General features: G+C 38.4%; 3 protein-coding genes across 3 annotated transcripts; all 3 read left to right on the top strand.

Moving 5' to 3' along the window:
• Positions 1–113: 113 nt before the first annotated feature.
• Positions 114–5,264, top strand: LOC141556818 (protocadherin beta-4-like). The gene has a single exon (XM_074291617.1). The coding sequence runs from the start codon at positions 1,995–1,997 to the stop codon at positions 4,368–4,370; it is 2,376 nt and encodes a 791-aa protein (XP_074147718.1). The 5' UTR covers positions 114–1,994; the 3' UTR covers positions 4,371–5,264.
• Positions 5,265–5,369: 105 nt separating this feature from the next.
• On the top strand, positions 5,370–9,142 carry LOC141556817 (protocadherin beta-16-like). The gene has a single exon (XM_074291616.1). The coding sequence runs from the start codon at positions 6,716–6,718 to the stop codon at positions 9,140–9,142; it is 2,427 nt and encodes an 808-aa protein (XP_074147717.1). The 5' UTR covers positions 5,370–6,715.
• A 1,394-nt stretch (positions 9,143–10,536) lies between these two features.
• LOC141552867 (protocadherin beta-5-like) lies at positions 10,537–12,595 on the top strand. The gene is made up of 2 exons (XM_074284805.1): positions 10,537–12,465; positions 12,527–12,595. Exons 1-2 carry the CDS (start codon positions 10,537–10,539, stop codon positions 12,593–12,595), a joined length of 1,998 nt encoding a protein of 665 aa, XP_074140906.1.
• Positions 12,596–15,830: the final 3,235 nt, after the last annotated feature.

Raw genomic sequence — 15,830 nt, forward strand, 5'->3', positions numbered from 1 at the left:
CCTTTTAGATATGATTATAACATATCTATTTCCCATAATGTTATAATCACATGGATAAAATTTTCTTATGGCTTGGGGATTGTTGTTGTTTGTCTTTTTTTTTTTTTTTTTTTTTTGAGATTTATCACTGGAAATATGTCAACAAGATGAAACATTTTTATCCTTTTAAATGAATTTGGGTTGAATTAGCTAAAAACAACTAGCTTTGTCTTAATAAAGTTTTCAACTTCATTGTCCATCATGGCATCATGCAGATATTCTCTCTATCTGTGCTTTACTAATCCATATCAGTCATTCATTTGGGGGGAAATCACCTTAAAAATGGTCAGCTCTCCATCCTAATTTTTTTTCTATGTAGATAAATAGTATGGCTTTTCTTATAGGCTAAGTGGATTGTTCTCAACCATGAATTGAGATATATTTAGAGAATCCCAGAGAATCAATTAAAACACTATTAGAAACAATTAACAACTTTAGCAAATTTTATAGGATATAAAATAAACCCACACAAATCATTAACATTTCTATATGTTACCACTAAAATTTAGCAACAAGAGATATAAAGAGAAATCCCATTTAAAACAACTGTACGAATACATTTACAAAACACTTTTTACACAAATAAAGTTTGAGTTAAACAATTGGAAAAAAATCAATTGCTCATGAGTAGGCTGAACTAATCTAACAATGAAATGAGAGATATTACAGGGGAAATTTGATGAAATAGGCTTATGGAAATGACAAGATATTATAAAGCTCAAGAATTGAATAAAGAACTGAAGTGATTAGCTGAATGAATAAAAACTAGGTTTGACTAAAATGCATTATTATTTCAGTTACATCTTTGTTCTTAAAAAAACAACAACCCATATGATCCTTCTAATACTATAATATGATATTGGGTAGGTCTCTTCCCCTCTCTTTGGCTCAATTTTATCACTTGTAAAATAAATAATTATATAATAAGGATTCATATGCAATCCTAACATTTTATGATAATTCACTTAATTTTATTTAGATACATTGGGCTGGAATTCAAGAATTTACTTGTCTTCTAACAAATCACGTTACAAGGTAAAATACCACCCATATTATTCATGGAACATATTGAAAGCGAAGCAGATAAGAATGATTGAGGGAGAATACAGCCTTGCTGCAGATCACATTATCCAGAAGTTTTCAGGAAAACTTTACTTCCTGTAATGTCAGAAATGATGAAATGCATGAAAATATTTTTTATTTCGAAGCAAAATTGTTAATTACCTATTTAATTTATGACTTTTTTATACTTGGTAGCCCTTGTATTATGAACAGCCTCATTAACAGGGTAAATGATGGGTTCTCTAACCATAACTGATAAGTGTCTTGGGAAGACATGATTTCCTTGATTTTTCACAAGTACCATAACTAGAGCAGATTAATAGGCAACTAGGTGAGACATAGATAAGAGTACAGAACTTGTCGTGAGGGAGACCTGAATCGGAATACTACTTCAAAGCTTACTAGTGTGACTGGGCAAATCACTTAATTTTTTGAAGCTTCAATGTCCTCATCTTAGTAATAATAATATCTTCTTCACAAGGTTACAAGGATTAACTGAAAAATGTAAAAAAACGTTTTGTAGATCCTAAAGCTCTATACAAATGCTAGCAATAACTGTTATTATTTTATCTGAAAGGATCTATATATTTTCTAACTGAAAAGGATATAGAGTAATTTGTCAATAAAGACGCGTGGTGGCGCTGTAGACTAAGAAGGAGAGTAAAATACTGCAGATCTGGTGGATTGCCTTAATTCAGAGAAAAGAAAATACAAAAGCCATGCCGCGGAAGGAGATGTTTTCCAAGCCATAAATGGAGCTGAAGAAATATTAGTAATTGTTATCTGGGAGAACAAATAAACTCATCAGAATCTCTTGGGCCAAGAAACCGAAATTGATTGTACCAGAGATTTCTCTACTTAAAGGACTGCACATTGTGTGCCCCACCACAACAATGAAGATTGCGCCACGGAAAGCTCGGCAGAATAGGCAAGTGCCATTTCTTATTTTTGTCTTATTCTTGTCTGTGGCGGTTCCAGAGCCGCAGCTGTACTCAGTGAAAGAGGAAACTGAGAGTGGTTCCTTTGTGGGTAATGTAGCTAAGACCCTGGGGCTAGAAGTAGAGAAGTTGTCATCCCGAGAGGCCCAGGTGATTTCTGAGGATAAGAAGCAGTATTTGCAGCTTAAACGTGACACTGGGGATCTTCTTATAAAAGAGAAGCTTGACCGGGAGAAGCTGTGTGGCCCTACCGAGCCCTGTGTGCTGCCTTTCCAGATCTTACTGGAAAACCCTTTTCAGTTTTTCCGGGCTGAGCTGAGGGTAGAAGACATAAATGATCATTCGCCCACTTTCCCGGAATCTGAGATGATTCTGAAAATATTAGAAAGTACTATGCCTGGAACTGTGTTTCGACTAAAGGTGGCCCAGGATTTAGACGTCGGAATAAACAGTCTCCAGAACTATACCATCAGTCCCAATCCCCATTTCCTCGTCCGCACTCGCCCACTCAGCGATGGAAGAAAGGTCCCAGAGCTGGTATTAGACAAAGTGCTGGATCGGGAGGAGCTGCCTGAGCTCACTTTAACTCTCACAGCCGTAGATGGGGGGATTCCTCCAAGATCCGGTACAGCCCAAGTCCGGGTCGTGGTTATGGACATCAATGACAATGCCCCTATCTTCCATCACCCCCGATATGAGGTTCAAATCCCAGAGAATAGCCCCATTAATTCTCTAGTTGTGACTGTCTCTGCTCGAGATTTAGACTCTGGAATCAATGGAGATTTAGCCTATGCCTTATACCAAGCTTCTAATGAAGTCAGTCAAACATTTGGAGTAGATCCCATTTCAGGAGAGATTAGACTTAAAAAACAATTGGATTTCGAGGCAATTCAAAAATATGAGGTGGATATTGAAGCAATTGATGGCGGGGGCCTTTCGGGGAAATGCATTGTTGTAGTTCAAGTAATGGATCTTAATGACAATTCCCCAGAGTTGACTGTATCGTCACTTACTAGGAATATTCCAGAAAATTCCCCGGCGACCGTGGTCGCTGTTTTCAGCATCCGAGATCGTGATTCCGGGGACAATGGAAGAATGATCTGTTCTATTCCGGAAGATCTCCCTTTTTCCCTGAAACCAACTTTCAAAAACTTTTATACACTTGTCACAGAAGGAGCCCTGGACAGAGAAAAAAGCATCCAGTATAACATCACTATTACCATCACGGATTTAGGATACCCGAGGCTCAAAACCGAGCACAACATCACTGTATTCATCTCCGACGTCAATGACAATCCACCAGTATTTACTCAGACAGCCTACACACTCTACCTCAGAGAAAACAATAGTCCCGCCCTTCATATTGGCAGTGTCAGTGCATATGACAAGGATGAAGGAGCCAATGCTAAACTCACCTACTCCCTACTGACTCCTGAGACTGAAGATTTGCCCCTCTTTTCCTACATCTCCGTGAATTCAGACAACGGACATCTGTATGTTCTGAAATCCCTGGATTATGAAACCACTAAAGCCTTCCAATTCACTGTGAGAGCTACTGATAGTGGTTCTCCAGTCCTGAGTAGTCAAGCTCTGGTTCAGGTTGTGGTCCTGGATGAGAATGACAACTCTCCCTTTGTGCTTTATCCTCTGCAGAATAGCACGACTCCCTGCAATGACCTTGTTCCCCGGGCAGCAGAGCCAGGTTACCTGGTGACTAAAGTGGTGGCGGTAGATAGGGACTCAGGACAAAATTCATGGCTTTCCTACCAGCTACTCAAAGCCACAGACCCAGGACTCTTCACTGTATGGGCTCATAATGGAGAAGTTCGCACATCAAGACTCATCAGCGACAGAGACACCATCAAACAGAGGCTTCTAGTTCTGGTGAAAGACAACGGGAAACCAGCTTTGTCCACAGCGGCCACGCTGAATGTACTCCTGGTGGACGGATTCTCTGAGCTACATGTACAACTCCCAGGCACAAAGGAACAAGTCCAGAATGACTCCCTCACTGTCTATTTGGTCATTTCTTTAATTTCAGTCTCGTTTCTCTTCTTGCTCTCTGTCTTCCTTTTTATAGCAGTGCGTCTATGGAAGAAGAGAAATGCTACAAATGGAGTTTGCTTGGAGACCAATGACCCCTATTCAGGCCATTTAGCCGATTTCAGTGGCACTCTTTCCCAGAGTTACCAGTATGAGGTGTGTCTGACCAGTGGCTCCGAGAATGGAGAATTCAAGTTCCTGAAGCCTACTATGCCCAACCTCCAAGCTCAGAATGCTGGGAGAGACTTAGAAGAAATTCCATCCTTTAGAAATAGCTGTATGAAGTGAATAGAGGTATGAAGTGATGAAAATGCACGTGTGATTTTGTTATATTTGCTATGAACATATCCCCAGTAGTCCTGTATTGCTTAGAATATTAGAGAGTTACTGTAATGATAGTCTTCAATTTTTTTTTTAAATTTCTGCAGGTTCAATAGTCCAGTCATTTGGATATTCATGCATTGAATTCATTTGCATTATCTTCGTTTTAAATTCAAAGGACAGAATTTTGTTTGACATTTGATTGATTAAACAGTGACTCACATTTGAGTTCTAACCCACCCTCTGAGCCTATTTGATCACTCTTAATGTTCTACTTTCTATGTCCCTATCCTATCAGCCTTTATAGAAACAATAAAGATGAGTATAATGTGGATGCTAGATGCCCTTGAGTTATCATTAACCTAGGTCAATCTTTGTTATCATCTGTACTTTACAATTTCATGTTCTCTTCCCATAGTGTTTTAATACAAGTAAATGAAGTGCTTTGCTCTACAGTGTTTTTCCCCCCCTACAAAAATCACAATTATTCTGAATAAGGCTTAGAATTTTCTTTTTGTATATGCCTTATTCAACTCCATATCTATTTCTGTGTGACATTTTAGAAATAAAATAATTTTATGCTTTCCTGAAAATTAACATTGCTTATCAACTGAAATAATTTTTATCCAGGATACATAAATGTGTTAAAGAACCTAGACAATTTTTTTTTATCAAGTATAATTTTAAAGAGCATTTTATGAGGATTTGGAGCATTCTTGAGAAATTTTTTAAGGTAAATCTATTTCATATTTTTAAAAAATTAAATTTGTGTTTTTGGGTTTATGTTATGATTACTTGCCAATACTACTTTCCTTTTCCCAAGGAATTATAAATTATAACTGAATAAAGCAGATGATCAAAACAAACTATCAAAAAGACTGAGTGTGCTAGATTCTGCACTTTAACTCACTATCTCTCTACTAAGAGGAGGAAACTGTTTTATCTTATACTCTAGAGTTAAGATTGATTGTTGCATTTAACTTCAATCTATGTTTTTAGTGTTGTTTTCACTTAAATTCTTGCAGTTCCTATTTATATTATTACCTTGATTCTTTTTTCATCAGTTCATATTTGTTTTCAAATGTTTCCAATTTGCACCTAACTGCTGTTTCTTATAGCTTACTACAAATCAATTGCATTATATACCACAATTATTCAGCTGTTCTGTAGTTAATGAGCACTTTTGTGAAAAAACAATAGTTTTTGCTACAGCAAAATCTGTTTTGCTATGAATATTTTAATAAATGTGAAACCTTTGTTTAATTTAGATCCCAATTTCACATATAGAAGTAAACAGATATCATTGATTATCTCTGGCTCACAGAATGTATTAACAAAGCTTTGGAGAAAATATGAATTGGATTGAAAATGTAATTTTGTGAACCTTCATATTCTTCACTGATCTCAAGATTGTTTTAATATTGCTGGACAATTTTCTTAAACTGGAATTTAATAGTAAATTAACCCCTCTAAATAATACAGTTCTGGAATCAAATGAGACAGTGACCTAGAATTTAAATACTTTGTCTCTTTTGAACACATTTGCAAATGTGTCTTCCTTGTTTTGAAAGTGTTTAAAATAATTTCATTATGTACTTTCTCCACCATTTCACTTCTTCTTATCCTTCTCTTTCTTTTCTCTTGCTCTCTTTGCCATGGTTTCTTTATTCTTTTTCTCTGTTTCTTTGTCTCTGTATCTCCCATTTTCTGACTGTCTCTTTTTTTGTTTCTATGTCTCTGTCTCTGCTCTGGATAGAGAGAGTAAGGCCCAATATATTATGACTACTGTCTCTCTATATATGTTTCTGTCTCTGTCTCTCGTTCTTTCATTCTCTCCCTCTTTCTTCCCTGCCCTCCCTTTCTTCCTCCCTCTTAAAAGGTCAGGAGACAAACAATGTGAGTGATTATGTGTTTTATCATTTCACCACACCAGTCTGTAGAGCTCTTCCCAAATCCCCCATACCATAAGAGAATGGTTTCAAATCCTGGAGAGCAAAGTATTCTATAGACATTGGGTAATAAATTGGGTAATAAATAGTAGTTGCAACAATTAGATGTCTGACATACTTTGCAAAACAGCAAATCATAAAAACATAAGTTTTAACTTCTAGTAGCGACACTTGGTGGCGCTGCTGGCTAAGAAGGAGACATTCACTGGTTCTGTAGACTGATTTCTTAGAAATCGTGAAACAGACTAGAAGACCGAGACAAAGGCAGAAGAAGGAATGTTATTAGCTGGAGCTTGGTAACAGCCTGGGCCTTGTGCTGCTCTCTGGCAGTTAACCTAAGTCGCTAACTCCGGATTTTATTTGATGTGGAGCTGGGGGACTCAAGCGGAAAAGGAGACAGCCAAAGGAACAATGACTCTCGAAAGGAAAGCAATTCTACGTCAAAGGCAAGTTCTATTTCTTGTTTTTTTGCTGTGGGTGTCAGAGGCCAGCTGCGAGCTGGGGAGGTTTTTGGTGGCGGAGGAGACCGAGAGAGGCTCTTTTGTGGCAAATGTAGCAACGGTCTTGGGGTTAGAGTTAGGAAATCTGTCAGCCAGAGGGGTCCGAATATCTTCTAGAGGAAATAAGCAGATTTTGCAGCTCAGTGGTGAGACTGGAGATTTGGTCCTAAAAGACAAACTGGACCGGGAATTGCTGTGCGGCTCTGCTGAGCCCTGTCTGCTGCCTTTCCAGATTTTATTGGAAAATCCTTTCAAGATATTTCGGGCTGAGCTTCTTGTAGGAGACATTAATGACCATTCGCCCGTGTTTCTAGAATCAGAAATGCTCCTGAAAATACCGGAAAATAGTATTCCTGGTACTGTTTTGCCTCTGAAAAATGCTGAAGATTTGGATGTAGGAAGTAACTCAGTGCAGAACTATACTATCAGCCCTAATTCCCATTTCCACGTTCAAACTCAGAGTCGTAGTGAGGGCAGAAAATTCCCAGAACTAGTGTTGATCAAAACTCTGGATCTTGAGGAGCAGCCGGAATTCACATTAACCCTCACAGCTATAGATGGTGGGTCCCCGCCCAGGTCTGGAACGACTCGCGTTCGCATAGCAGTTTTGGACATTAATGATAATGCTCCCATATTTACTCAACCTCAATATGAGATTCGGATCCCTGAAAACAATTCCATCGGTTCGCTGGTCTTGACCATCTCTGCTAGAGACTTGGACACTGGAAAAAACGCAGAAATATTTTATTCGCTTTTTCATAGTTCTGAGGAAATTATCAAAACTTTCGAAGTAAATCCCATCTCAGGAGATATTCGACTCAGAAAAAAACTAGATTTTGAGGCAATTCAACGGTATGAGGTAGATATTGAAGGAACTGATGGTGGTGGCCTTTCCGGAAAATGCACTGTCGTTGTTCATGTGATAGATCTGAACGACAATGCTCCAGAACTGACCATGTCATCACTTACCAATCCTATCCCAGAGAATGCACCTGAGACTGTGGTGGCTGTTTTCAGTGTTTCAGATTTGGACTCAGGAGAAAACGGAAGGCTGGTTTGCTCCATTCAAGAACATATCCCCTTTACTCTGCAACCTTCCATAGAAAATTTTTATACCTTAGTAACAGAAGGAGCCCTGGACAGAGAGAGTAAGGCCCAATATATTGTTATGATTACTGTCACAGATTTGGGGTTCCCGAGGCTCAAATCAGAATATAATATCACAGTGTTTATCTCTGACGTCAATGATAACCCACCAGTATTTACTCAAACAGAATATACTCTCTATCTCAGGGAGAACAATAATCCTGCCTTCCATCTTGGCAGTGTCAGTGCCAATGACAGGGACTCAGGGACCAATGCCAAAATCACCTATTCATTGCAGCCTCCAGAGCTTGATAATTTGTCTCTCTTTTCCTACATCTCCATTAATTCAGACAACGGACATCTCTATGCTCTGAGATCCCTGGATTATGAAATCATCCCAACTTTTCAATTCTCTGTAAGGGCAACTGATGGAGGCTCCCCAGCCCTGAGCAGTCAGGTTCTAGTTCAGGTTGTAGTCTTAGATGAGAATGACAACTCTCCCTTAGTGCTATATCCACTACAGAATGGCACAGTACCCTGCAATGACCTGGTGCCAAGGGCAGCAGAGCCAGGTTACTTAGTCACCAAAGTGGTGGCTGTGGATGGAGACTCAGGTCAAAATTCCTGGCTTTCTTACCAGCTTCTCAAAGCCACAGATCCAGGGCTCTTCACTGTGTGGTCCCATAATGGAGAAGTACGAACAGTAATGCCCATCAGTGACAGAGATGCCATCAAGCAAAAGCTTCTGATTCTGGTGAAGGACAATGGGCAACCACCTCTGTCCACAGCTGTCACACTGAATGTACTCCTGGTGGATGGATTCTCTGAGCCATATATAAAGCTTCAAGGATCTGCCAAGGAGCCAGTACAGACTGATTCTCTCACTCTCTACTTGGTCATTTCTTTAGCTTCTATATCTTTTCTCTTCTTATTTTTTATCATTGTGTTCACTGTACTGCACCTATGGCGGAAGAAAAAAGATTCTTCAAATAGCAGCCACTTTGAGTCCAATGGTCCCTTCCCAGGCCATCTGGTGGATGCCAGTGGCACTGGGACTTTGTCCCATAGCTACCAATATGAAGTATGTCTTACTAGTGGTTCTGGGACTAGTGAATTTAAGTTTTTGAAGCCAATTATTCCCAGTCTCCCTGCTCACAATGATGGAAAGGATTTGGAGGAAAAGAATAATTTAGGCTTCAGTTAAAGATGAAATATTTCCCCCCACTAATTCTATCAAGAGCATTTCTTTGTCTCTGAGTTTTTAAATACATTTAAGAATATTTTAAAATGCTGATTTATCTAATTTATCCCTTTGTTTTCCAACTTTTCCCCACCTTTGTATAATAAAAATTGAGGCTGTCCTTCAGAACATATCCTTCCATTGCATTACTTGTAAAGGATTTTGCAGCTAGCATCCCTTAAAATCAACTTTTACATTTTTAAACCAAATTTATTCTCAAATAAAGTACATTTCAACTATCAGTAAGCATGTACATGCTGCACAATTTCTTTCTAAGTCTTTTTACTCAACTTTGAATGAGTACAATTATGCATAGCTCATCTATTTTTAAAATTCCATGGTTTTCCCTGCCTATTTTTCCTTCCATTAATTAATAATTAATTAAATAGAATATATCCTCAGGCCCAATTTTAGTTAGTTTATAAAACCATTATTTTCTTTAAGTTGGCAGATGCTCTGGAGGTTGACTATTTTCTCTCCTTTTTTTGTTAGAATTTGTCACTCTCTTTTCAAATGTAATAAACTTTATTTAATTATCTGAAATATACTGCTTACCTGGTGAGAAAACACATGTGAAACCATATCACCTTTCCTCTTAATCTACCATTGAAAAAAAACATACAGAAAAGGTGACCATAAATATCTTTATGAAGTCAGGGGAGACCATCTTCAGCAATTTCAAGTCACATACTTTGTAAACTATTTCCTGTCTCTCTGTAGCTCTTGATAATTGATTCAATTTTCCTTTCCAAGTGTGACTGTGGTAAAATTCTTCACTGACACAGGTGATGATGCCATAAACAGATAAAGAATACCACAATTATGCTTGTGGAGTGGCAGGTCACTTTTGTGGTAGAAAATGAAAGAGGGTAGTGTCAGTGTCCCATGAATGGTTTTTCCTCTTCGTTTAACATTATTTTTAATGCTTCTCTAATCTTATAAAATAGTATATGTTTATCTAAAACACTCTGTCCTTGAATTTGTTTATGTTTAGTGAAACATACATAAAAACATCAATTTTGCAAGAACCAACAGGTTTTAACTATTTTTACCCAACTGAACATTCCTTGCGTTATTTGATTGAGCCACTTAGTGGCGCTGTAGACCAGGAAGAAGCCTTTCGGAAAATTCCCAGAGCAAAACTCACAGTTACATTAAACTCCTTGCTTTCTGAAAAGCACTTGGGTCTGCAGGGCACTTTCAAGCTGTGCCTAAATCCTGACCTCGGCTGTTGGAAACATTGTCACAACTGGAATCTGAACAGTGGAGTCCTGTGCCCATCTGACCCTTTTTCTGACTTAGGGGTCACCACAACCGCAACGCCGTGTTTAGTGACCAGTTGATGTGGAGCGACAGTAATGGCTCCAGCACCGCGGGAAATCAGGCAAGTTCTCTTTGTTTATATTTTTATCTTTGGGAGGTTCCGCACGGAGTGTGAAACCATTCACTATTCTATACCTGAAGAAATAACGATCGGCTCCTCCGTGGCTAATTTTGCAAAGGACTTGGGTCTGGATGTGAAAGCGTTGCCTTCTCGGCAGGCTCGGCTAGTTGCGTCTGGTAATGGAGAACATTTCCTTTTGGACCTGAAAACAGGGCAACTGCTCACAAAGGACAGAATAGATCGGGAAGAAATATGTGCCCAGATGGACGAATGCATCATCCGTTTTGAATTATTGCTGCAAAATCCATTGAAGTTCTTCCGGGCAGAGTTAGCTATTTCTGATATTAACGATCATTCTCCTCAGTTCCCAGAGGATGAATTCATTTTAAAGATCCCTGAATTGACTACCGTTGGCACTCGCTTCCCCCTGGAAAGTGCCCAGGATTTAGATGAAGGAGAAAATGCCCTTCAGAACTACACGCTCACTCCACCAAATGAGCTCTTCGTTTTGCACACTAAGGAGCAGAGCGATGGCAGCAAGTACCCGGAGCTGCTACTGGTAAAGGCCCTGGACCGCGAGGAGCAACCAGAACTCGAGTTCATACTCACCGCTATGGATGGCGGAATCCCGCCCACCTCCGGGACCGCCAAGGTCCGTATCATTGTACTGGATGCAAATGACAATGCCCCAGTGTTCTCTCAGTCTCTGTACCAAGCTACTGTGGCAGAAAACAGTCCAACAGGCTCAGTAGTGACTACTGTATTTGCAGTTGATTCAGACCAAGGTCGTAATGGAGAAGTGACTTACTCATTCAGTCAAAATGCCGGTAAAGGTCATCGTGCTTTCCAGATAGACTCTCTCACCGGGGAAATTCGAATCTCCAAACCTCTAGACTTTGAAATGACTGAGAAATATGAACTAAGTGTTCGGGCCACCGATGGAGGAGGATTATCCTCGCATTGTAAAGTCCTCGTGGAGGTGGAGGATGTGAATGACAACCCCCCTGAAGTGACAGTGACATCTCTTTCCACTCTACTCCCCGAAGACTCTTTACCTGGAACAGTGGTGGCCCTTTTTAGCGTCCGTGACAAGGACTCTGGGGATCACGGGAGAGCATCTTGTTCCATTCCAGATGATATCCCTTTCATCCTGAAGCCGATTTTCAGCAATTACTATGAATTAGTGACAGATGCAGCCTTGGATCGGGAAAGGATTTCCAACTATAGCATAATGATCACTGCCGTAGACTCGGGATCTCCTAGTCTCTCAACTTGGGAGACTGTCACAGTGCAAATATTAGACATCAACGATAATCTCCCTCTTTTTAATCAATCGTCCTACACCATGTATGTAACTGAAAATAACAGTCCTTTCCTAATGATTGGAGCCCTAAACGCTACTGATTCAGATTCGGGGCAGAATGCTAAAGTGACATATTCTATCTGGCCTGAGAACAATAATTCTCCCTTTTCAACCCCATTCATTTCTATCAATTCAGAAAATGGACAAGTCTACATTCTGAAGACTCTTGATTATGAGGAAATCAAAGACTTCAAAGTGACCGTGCAAGCATCGGATTCAGGGGCCCCTTCCTTGAGCACTAATGTTACGGTATATATAGTCATCGTGGATGAAAATGATAACGCCCCAGTTATTTTATACCCTATTCAGAACCACTCTGCTTCTTACAGTGAACTGGTCCCTAGGTCGGTTGAAGAAGGTTACTTGGTTACTAAAGTGGTGGCTATGGATGAGGACTCAGGTCAGAACTCCTGGCTTTCCTACCAGTTGCTTAAGGCAACGGATCCTGGGTTGTTCGTTGTATGGTCTCATAATGGAGAAGTTCGAATTTCGAGGTCCATCAGCGACAGAGATGCCATCAGGCAGAAACTCATCATCCTTGTAAGAGACAATGGCATCCCAGTACTCTCTACTCTTGCAACACTAGACCTTCTTCTTGTAGATGGCTTTTCAGAAGCTCATATGCACGTCCCAGATTCTACTGAAGAGGAGACGCATGATGACAAATTGACTGTATATTTGATTATTTCATTGGTATTAGTTTCCTTTCTCTTTCTAGTTTCCATTTCAATCTTTATAGTTATCAAGGTGTATAAGAAGAAACAGTTGAAGGAGAGGTCCCATTGCTTTAGCCATTTTGATAATGCCAATAATATCCCAAGAAATTTATTGGATGTTACTGGCACAGAGACTCTCTTTCGGGCATACAAATATGACTTGTGTTTAACAGATGGCTCTAGTAATAGTGAATTCAAATTCCTCAAACCTATTATCCCCAGCCTTCCATCTCAGCTGGAGAACAGCGAAATGTTCCCTCAGGGGAATTAAAGCTTTTCCCAAGAATGATAAAAAAAAGAAAAGAAAATAGTGAGACTTTGATCTTGCTTATGATATTTTCCAGAGTGAGATAGAGAGGTGAATGAAGATTTCCATATAGAATAAGCTTGTCCTTATGTAGTCTTTATATCTTTGCTAAATCACTACTGATTGTGGGTCCTCTTTTTTGAAAGCATGTTTTACTTTTTGCAGAGCTTTTGTAGAGCAGTAATTTTTCTTTTAGAAACTAATATACTTAAAAGGCAATTTTTGAAGTACAATATGTAATCATCTCTAGTCCTTAATTAAACAATGGGTGTTTATATGCTTTAACATTACTGTATACACAGAATGCCCAGAATGAATCACAAACTTTGCATGTAGAAAGGGGAAAAAAAAGAAATGCTGAAAAGAATGTTTCAGTAATGCTACAATACTTATTTTGAACTGTCTAGACCAATTATCTTTTATGTCATATCCCTAAAGATTTGAAAGATGTTTGAGGGAATGGTTATGATTTTTAAATGTTGCTATGTTTTATTAAAGATTTTGTTTCCAACATGTTTCATTGGTTCTTATATGTTATATTGAATTTATGGAGAAAAAGTTTGGAAGAACCTCTAAAGAAAAATAATGATAACCATAAGATAGTATTTCGGTTTCTACCAACCTCAAAACTCTTCAACACTAAAAATTTTCAACTTTTTCACTTTTCATTCTACATCATTATCATGTACTACTTGTTTTCTTCTGCAAGATTATTGTGAGTTGATTCTCCTCCTATCCCATAGAAATAACCCAGTTGCATCATGTCGATAAAGTATCTCTCTGTCTCTCTGTCTCTCTCTGTCTGTCTCTGTCTCTGTCTCTGTCTCTGTCTCTGTCTCTGTCTCTCTCTCTCTCTCTCTGTCTCTCTCTCTCTCTCTCTCTCTCTCTGTTTATTTTTGAACAACTATCCTCTGCCCAACTGAAAGTCATCTTCAAGTATGGATTTGAGAGTGAAATTGCCATTCTCAAGATCTAATTTGCCTCTCCACTTGCCTTGCGAACCATTTTTTTTTCTTTTTTTGGCAGAAGGAAAGAACGTAGCTACTGTGACAAAACTAATTTGCTGGTGTATGTCTTGAGGAATCCATGAATAAACGAACTTTATTATTTATCAACAAAACCCTTTGAGCACCTATTTATTACATTATACTGGGCTTGCCACTAAAAAAGCCTTAAGAATAAATATGATAAAGTATCTATCCTAAAATAACTGACAGTTTAACAGGCATGGATAAAATACACACAGATGACTATATTCAATAATATCATAGAGCCAGGCAAAATAATGCAAAGTAATTTTTCATCAAGAGAATAGAGCCAGGCAAAATAATGCAAAGAATTCATAAGAGAAACAAAAAAAGAATCATGATATCAAATTAGGGAGTGATTCTGAAGGACTGTACTGGCAAACCAAATATAAGTTAGCTGATTTTATCTTGTTTTTGCCATGGAATGAAGAGACAGAAAAAAAAAAAAGGTACTTGGGGTTAAGTGATTTAGCTAGGGTCACACAACTAGAAAGTGTTAAGTGTCTGAGACCAGATTTGAACTTAGGTTCTCCTGACTTCAGGGCTGATGCTCTATCTCCTGCATTACCCCAGAAAAATATTTTAAAAGAATAATTGTTCATCAAATTAAAAAGCTTTTGCACAAACAAAACTAATGTAAACAAGATTAGAAGGGAAGTAACAAATTGGGAAAACATTTTTACAGTTAAAGGTTCTGATAAAGGCCTCATCTCCAAAATATACAGAAAATTGACTTTTAATTTACAAGAAATCAAGCCATTCTCCAATTGATAAATGGTCAAAGGATATGAACAGACAATTCTCAGATGATGAAACTGAAACTATTTCCACCCATATGAAAGAATGTTCCAAATCACTATTGATCAGAGAAATGCAAATTATTTTTATTTCTTTTTTTTAATTAATTTTATAATTATACATTTTTGACAGTATATATACATGAGTAATTTTTATAACATTATCCCTTGTATTCATTTTTCCAAATTTTCCCCTCCCTTCCTCTACTCCTTCCCCTAGGTGATGGGCAATCCCATACATTTTACATGTGTTACAATATAACCTAGATATAATATATGTAAATCCAATTTTCTTGTTGCACGTTAAGTATTGGATTCCGAAGGTATAAGTAACCTGGGTAGATAGACAGTAGTGCTAATATTTTACATTCAATTCCCAGTATTCTTTCCCTCGGTGTAGCTGTTTCTGTCCATCACTGATCAGCTGGAAGTGAGTTGGATCTTCTTTATGTTAAGATATCCACTTCCATCAGAATACATCTTCATACAGTATTGTTGTTGAAGTGTATAGTGATCTTCTAGTTCTGATCATTTCAATCAGCATCAGTTCATGCAAGTCTCTCCAAACCTTTCTGAATTCATCCTGCTGGTCATTTCTTACAGAACAATAATATTCCATAGCCTTCATATACCATAATTTACCCAACCATTCTTCAATTGATGGACATCCATTCATCTTCCAGTTTCTAGCCACTACAAAAAGAGCTGCTACAAACATTTTGGCACACACAGGTCCCTTTTCCCTATTTAGTATTTCTTTGGGATATAAACCCAGTAGTAGCACTGCTAGATCAAAGGGTATGCACAGTTTGATAACTTTTTGGGCATAGTTCCAAATTGCTCTCCAGAATGGTTGGATTCTTTCACAGCTCCACCAACAATGTATTAGTGTCCCAGTTTTCCCACATCCCCTCCAACATTCATCATTATTTGTTCCTGTAATCTTAGCCAATCTGACAGGTGTGTAGTGATATCTCAGAGTTGTCTTAATTTGCATTTCTCTGATCAGTAGTGATTTGGAACACTCTTTCACATGAGTGGAAATAGTTTCAATTTC

This window comes from Sminthopsis crassicaudata, chromosome 2, assembly GCF_048593235.1.
Source record: "Sminthopsis crassicaudata isolate SCR6 chromosome 2, ASM4859323v1, whole genome shotgun sequence".
NCBI lineage: Eukaryota > Metazoa > Chordata > Mammalia > Dasyuromorphia > Dasyuridae > Sminthopsis > Sminthopsis crassicaudata.

Bases quoted from the DNA above. Each gene is read 5' to 3' on its own strand.
- LOC141556818 (XM_074291617.1), top strand. From the start codon at position 1,995: ATGAAGATTGCGCCACGGAAAGCTCGGCAGAATAGGCAAGTGCCATTT.
- LOC141556817 (XM_074291616.1), top strand. From the start codon at position 6,716: ATGTGGAGCTGGGGGACTCAAGCGGAAAAGGAGACAGCCAAAGGAACA.
- LOC141552867 (XM_074284805.1), top strand. From the start codon at position 10,537: ATGGCTCCAGCACCGCGGGAAATCAGGCAAGTTCTCTTTGTTTATATT. The intron at 12,466-12,526 runs GTAAGAGACAAT...TTCTTCTTGTAG, and splicing joins GGCAGAAACTCATCATCCTT to ATGGCTTTTCAGAAGCTCAT.